This window comes from Chaetura pelagica, unplaced genomic scaffold (assembly GCF_000747805.2).
Source record: "Chaetura pelagica isolate M959 unplaced genomic scaffold, ChaPel_1.0 scaffold138, whole genome shotgun sequence".
NCBI classification, from domain to species: Eukaryota; Metazoa; Chordata; class Aves; order Apodiformes; family Apodidae; genus Chaetura; species Chaetura pelagica.
In genome coordinates, this window is record NW_009954215.1 from 3,316,508 (window position 1) to 3,322,443 (window position 5,936).

The 5,936-nt window shown below is 39.5% G+C and overlaps 1 protein-coding gene across 1 annotated transcript in view; it reads right to left on the reverse strand.

Annotated features, from left to right (window-relative positions):
• Positions 1 to 4,001: 4,001 nt before the first annotated feature.
• The window catches only part of THUMPD1 (THUMP domain containing 1), a 2,724-nt gene continuing 789 nt past the window's right edge, over positions 4,002 to 5,936 (reverse strand). Inside the window, exons 2-4 of the mRNA XM_010003307.1 lie at positions 5,472 to 5,671; positions 4,906 to 5,154; positions 4,002 to 4,327 (exon numbers count right to left, since the gene is read on the reverse strand). Coding sequence (XP_010001609.1) covers positions 4,002 to 4,327; positions 4,906 to 5,154; positions 5,472 to 5,671 — 775 coding nt within the window. The remainder of the gene's footprint in view (positions 4,328 to 4,905; positions 5,155 to 5,471; positions 5,672 to 5,936) is intronic.

Below are 5,936 nucleotides of genomic sequence, written 5' to 3' on the forward strand. Positions count from 1 at the left end.
ACAGATACTGGATGAACTTGACTCCCTCAGACATCATGTGAAACATGTCAGATACTGCTTAGATAAAGGCAGCATTTGGGAGCATATTTGGTCTGTGGTTCCAGGGCACATGTGGTTTTGTACATGCCATGTCACAGTGTGATCCAAGAGCAACCTTACGTGTAAGAACACCATGCTCACAATGAACAGTTACTCATATTTCATATTGTTGTCCAGGCAGGCCACAAAACTAAACCTCTTAGGTTTATGGGATTAGCTGTTTTAAGATGGTATAACCACGAGGGGATTGTTCTTTGATCAGGAATAGAATACAGGAAGGATTTTACAGCATGACTCTTCTAGGTACAGGATGTTACTAGCTCCTTTCAATTGGTAGGAGTTGATGGTATTACTTAAACCTCCCCCCTACTGTATTTCACTATTGAAATTATAAAAGACCTGAATTACATGTAAAATAATATTTTAATTATGCTGCTGTAACCCTTAAGAAAGGCACTTCAATACTGGAAAACACTGAAGCTGTGAGATTGGCTCGTTCTTAAAAGAGATTATTTTCAAGTTTTTTAAGTCAATCTGAGTTTTAATCTAACACAAAGGGCTAATCCCTTAATCTAAGGCCAAATGGCTCAAAGCACCTACATGGAAGAGTGTAGGTTTCTAACATGTAGAGGTTATTTGGAGATTTTAATCCTGTTTCCTTTCTAAAATGGCAGTTGCTAGTTTCCTTTTATTTTTGTATAAATTTCATGGCCTTGCGAACATGAAGTCTGATATTAGAGGCTACTTTTACACTCAGTGTGGCTGCAGGGAAGGCTGCTGAATGAGAGGTCTTCCCCTAGCTTTTATTTATCACTACCTGTCCTATTCATAACACTCAACTTCCACTTAATTTATTAGACTTTTAATATAGTTACATAAACTTGTCCATCATTTTACCCAAAGCAAAGGGAGCAGTAGTTTGTGTATCCCATATTCCTTCCTTTTTACTTTTTTGTTGTTTAAATCAAAATATAAACCTTAGTTTCCTAAAGAACATGACCCTGAGTATAAATGTTGCTCTGGTAAGAACTGATGTACACATTGGCCCACTGCCTTGAAGAGTTATATTCCTTAACAACATATATTTACAGAAAAGGCCCTAGCATCTAAGTACTTCAGTCCTTTACAGAACTCTTGTAAATTTTGAAGCAGCACTTTAAAATTTTATCATGTATTACTTAGGACCTTTACTAATGTAAGGTAGAAATGCTTTTCATCCTAATTTTAAATTTGCTTACACAAAAGCAAATTTTGCTCTACCGTACAGGTATGATACACTCTCAATTAATTGCCTCATTTGTTAAGTTGCTCTAGTTTAATTAATGCTGAATTTTTTATTTATTTTCCCTCTGCAGGTGGTAAAAGCACTTGTCTCCTTCCTTTCACAAGATCCAAAAACCTGGCCTGTGAATGATCATGTCAAGAAACTCACTGCACCACACAAATACCCTAGAAAGGCAAGTAAACATGAATGTATTAAAAAAATAAATCCCAGAAACCATTTTTAATCCTGGGGAGGCTAGAAAAAAGGTTATGCTCAGTTGAAGAAAAAGCCCAAACATGGGTTTTGCAATAAAAATTACAAGTATTATTTTAAAGACAGTTGTGGAAAATAGACTCAGGACAGTCCCAAACAACATTGGAGTTATTGCCCCAGTCAGCAAATTCTTACTGAAATTAAGTAGCATGGAGACCCATGCTGTTATGGAAGAAAAAAAATAGTTTAAACAAAATCTGCTTTTTTACTTTTCCTCTTTTGAATCAGATTGAATTTGTGCAGCAGCTGCCAAAGACAAACACTGGGAAAATCAGACAGAATGAACTGAGGAACAAGGAGTGTGGACAGATTTAGTTTTGATAAGCAATCTCAAGAAGTCAATCTCTATAAATTTCATTCACAATGGAGCTTTTTTTATTACAACTGTAAGCACCAATATAGCATTATAGTTCACCTGTTAGGCAGTGATTGTGTAATAATGCACAAGGTTGAAAAACTCCAACTGTGCGGGTTTTAAATGCTTATGTTCTTGCTTAACAAAAATCAAGTCTACTTAGTAAGGCTGAACACTTTTCAGGATTATGGTGTGAGCAGAATCAGGTGGTTACCAGGTGAAGGAGCAGCGTGTTCATATAATGAAGATCTCAGAAATTACCACAGATCTTAAATGCATCAAAATTAAGCACCCTGTTTGATTGTGATGTCTTGAAAGTCTTGAGATTTAGGAATTAATGTGTTAACAACAAATGTTCAGTATGTGCAAATTATGAACCATCAGAAGTAACAGAACACAGACATCTTTAAGACTGCAGCACAGGCAGCATCTAAATATCAGACACGGGCTTGGCAGATGATGGTAGTTACTCAGCCATGTCTTCTGAAAGCCAGGAATTATCCATGAGTCTGTCTTTGTCCTTAGTAGGATCAGCAGGCTGTCTAGAATCACCACTGACATCAGCCACCAATAAACACTCACTGTTGGCCTTTGTCTACTCTCAAATGGTGCTTTCCTATGTTTCACCTAGACGTTGCTGTTTTTAATCCACAGACAAAAAGCTTTAAAATTTAAAGAAAACACCGATTGGGATAAGAAAGCAGAGCTTTAATAAATGGATAGTAAGGGAGACAGGATTTGAGAAAAAAAGTTATATTAATTTTCCAACTTCCAAAAAAATTTTGAGAGAAGAGGAAAATTAAAATTAAATGCTGTTGAGGGACTTGAACACATTCTTTCCACTAAACCAAGACAAGTAACAAGTGAACATTCTTCAAGATGAGTCTTTTCCCATTAGCAACCCACAGACTTTTATGCTAGAAATTAAATACTAAAGCTAGACAGTTGTACAGGAAACAAAACCCTTCTGGAAAGCAGGTTACAGCTGCACTGGTTCTAGTTAGTTTTTAGAAGTCACTGGGACATCAGAAGAGTTGCTGTAACAGGCAATGGAAAGACTCACTAACTTTACTTTCAATATGAAACAAAACTAATACTATAATGCTAAAACGTACAAAAAATTAAACTTGATTCCTCTTACCTAGTATGGTATAATAGAATTCTTTGTTCTGAGTTTTCAAGCAGTATTTAAATGCAAATTTTGTTACCAAAGGAAAAAATAGAAACAAAAAAAGACTTTATAACCCCCCCAAGTGTTAAGTGTTTGGGAAGACCAGCAAAAGGCTATTTGCAGGAAATTGCTCAAAAGGATTCTGTTCAGTGACTACAGGATCTCCTATAAACCACTACCTGCTGTATACACAGCTAATGTAAACACACATGTAGTTTTTGCTAAAACCATCTGCAATGCCTGCACTGTACTTCTGCTGTTCTAGAACAGTCAGATCGATGACTCTTAACTTGTCCCATAGCATTCAAGTATTTTGGTCATAGCAGTTCTTTCCATTCATTTTCAAGATTCAGCATCCCCTTGTAGGGCAAGTTGTATTGATCCACAGAACCTGCCATCATACAGGAAATTATCAGTTTTACTCATTCTGTTGTTCATGCAGAAAATTGTATCTGAATTCTGCAATCACACAAGTTGTCAGATCACTTAAAAACCCTCTGCAAACTGTTTTTCTCAGATCTCATCTGTCAGTACTTCCTCTCCAGCTGATCCTGCACTGCCTTTTGGTTTCTGCAGCCATCAGATGTAAGAGTGTCAGTATGTCAGGATGGCCACATTTACATGTGCATGCACACACACTGTGCTTCTTGTGCTGGGTAAAGGCAATGCAGAATAAAGCTGTAGAAGAATGACAGCAAGCTTCACCAGAAAGGTGAGCATCTTTACATCTGCTGCAATGTCAGCTCCACCTGCAAGGAGCACTGAAATTCTTACACATGTGGATTTTAAAAACAAGATTTCAAAACAAAACCCACTCTCCTCTTTAAAACACCCTTTCAGATTCTAGGGCAACTTTAATAGGTTTCAGTTGCATTTGTCTTTCCCTTCTACCACATCTTCTACACTGTCAGGGCATCATTCCCCTGGGGCTCAGCTTCTGTTTCACCTTGATTCTTGTTCTCTTGTTTAACTTCTTGGGAGCTCTTCTCCTCTTCGGTTTCTGGTTTTACTACCCTCGAGTTCTGTTCTTCTGTCAGACTTGATGGGTTTTGTCGTGTGTCTTCTTTATTGCTCTTCACCACCTCCTGTAGATTGTATTTTCTGAACAGCACATAGTCTCTCACCACACTCAAGCAACAGATGTTTTTTATTATTTCCACCACAATTGTATACTGGGGGTTATTAAGATCGACTTTGTTTTCTGGATTGAGGATGTCCACAATTTCTGTAAAACAAGATGTAGTTTAAAAGATGCTAGAAAAACTTTCATATAAGCACACCCTACTGAAAGGACAAAAACTGAGCTAAAGAGAAGGAAACATTCCCCTGAGCTGTAACTAATTACTCATTTTTATAATTGCTTAAAAGAGCAAAGCTCTTAAAATATACCACCAGGAGGACCCAAGTAACTGAAAAACTCCCACTGCAACTACCACGAAACAAAATACTCGAGTGAGGTGGAGCTATTTAAGTCGTGTATTCAGTGGAAATAGTAACTTTATTTCACTACAGTCTCCAGAGAGAAAGCCTGATGGCAGTAATTTCAAAGCACGTGTAACTGACACTCCAAATTATGTTCAACGCTGTCTTCTGCTTTTTGTCTCTTAGGACACCAAGAACAAAGAATACTGATGTCAAGCTTTTTCAAGGCTTACGAGAAGCTTTTGTAATTCAGCATGCATATTTTAAGCAACAAATATCTATGCCCACTGAGACCACTTTTAATCATCTGACCTATGCTATGCATGCAGTCATGGGTTGCTTATATACTTGTTCTTAGTTTGATGGGAAATCCATACATACCTGCCAATTCCTTAATTACTTCTTCCCTACTCATATGACTGTTATTACGAGCTTTGTAAACAATCTGAAAAGTACCCTTATTTGGGGCTTTAAACCAAGGCTCAAAAAATGTTTCTGTGAATTTTTTCATATCCTCTATAAAAGCCTTGCAGGTTCCAGAAACAGGCAGCATGCGCAGAATTACTCTTGTTTTCTTCTTTTTAGTGGCATGCATATCCTGTAATATATGGTGCACCAGGTTCTCAGGTTCTACAAGAAAAACAGCCAGGGATAAGAAACAAATTCAAGACATTTTTCTCCCCTCTTCCCACCTCTAAATAATAAACTGGGGGGAAATACATGCTTGGCTGCATTTCTGACAATCTCAAATCCTTTTCTGTGAAGAGTTGTACTCTACCAAACTGGATAACCAAAGATTAGTTTGTCAAAGCAGATTCCTCTACCTCTAGCAACTCCACTCATGGCAAAACTCTGTGGCGATGCGAAAGGGAAGGGGAAATTCCATTTTTGCTTGGGATACAAGAGCAGTGTTTGTGTTTATCCCCACAGCCTCAGTTATGTCCCACCTATGCCCTGGGTTCTGATGAAGACCACGTTGTTGGCACCACTCTCCACCGACTGGAACCGCCGCAGCTTCTGCTCCGTTGAGGCGCGGATCTGGCCAACCTCCTTCTTCAGGGCAGCCTCAACATCATCCTCATCCTCCTCACTCGAGCTTCCAGACAGCCGCTCCTCGTGATCTGAAAACTTGACACAAGGCACGTCTCTTTGGTGAGTACCAAGCAGCAATGCCCACACTTAACACACTGCCAGCAAGGCACCATCCTGCCCGGGGGCAAGGGCCTGTTCTCCGGCCGGCCCGAGGGCCGCGCTGGGGGATGGGAACAGAAACCCGCACTTTCGGGTGCGTAGCGAACATAAACAGTTTGTTTTTTATGCACAGCCGGGGAGCAGAGGCCTCCCGGCGCTGCTCTCCCTGCCCTCCCGGCGCTAGCGCTGGCGGGCTCTGGCAGGCAGGCCCGAGGGGGCAG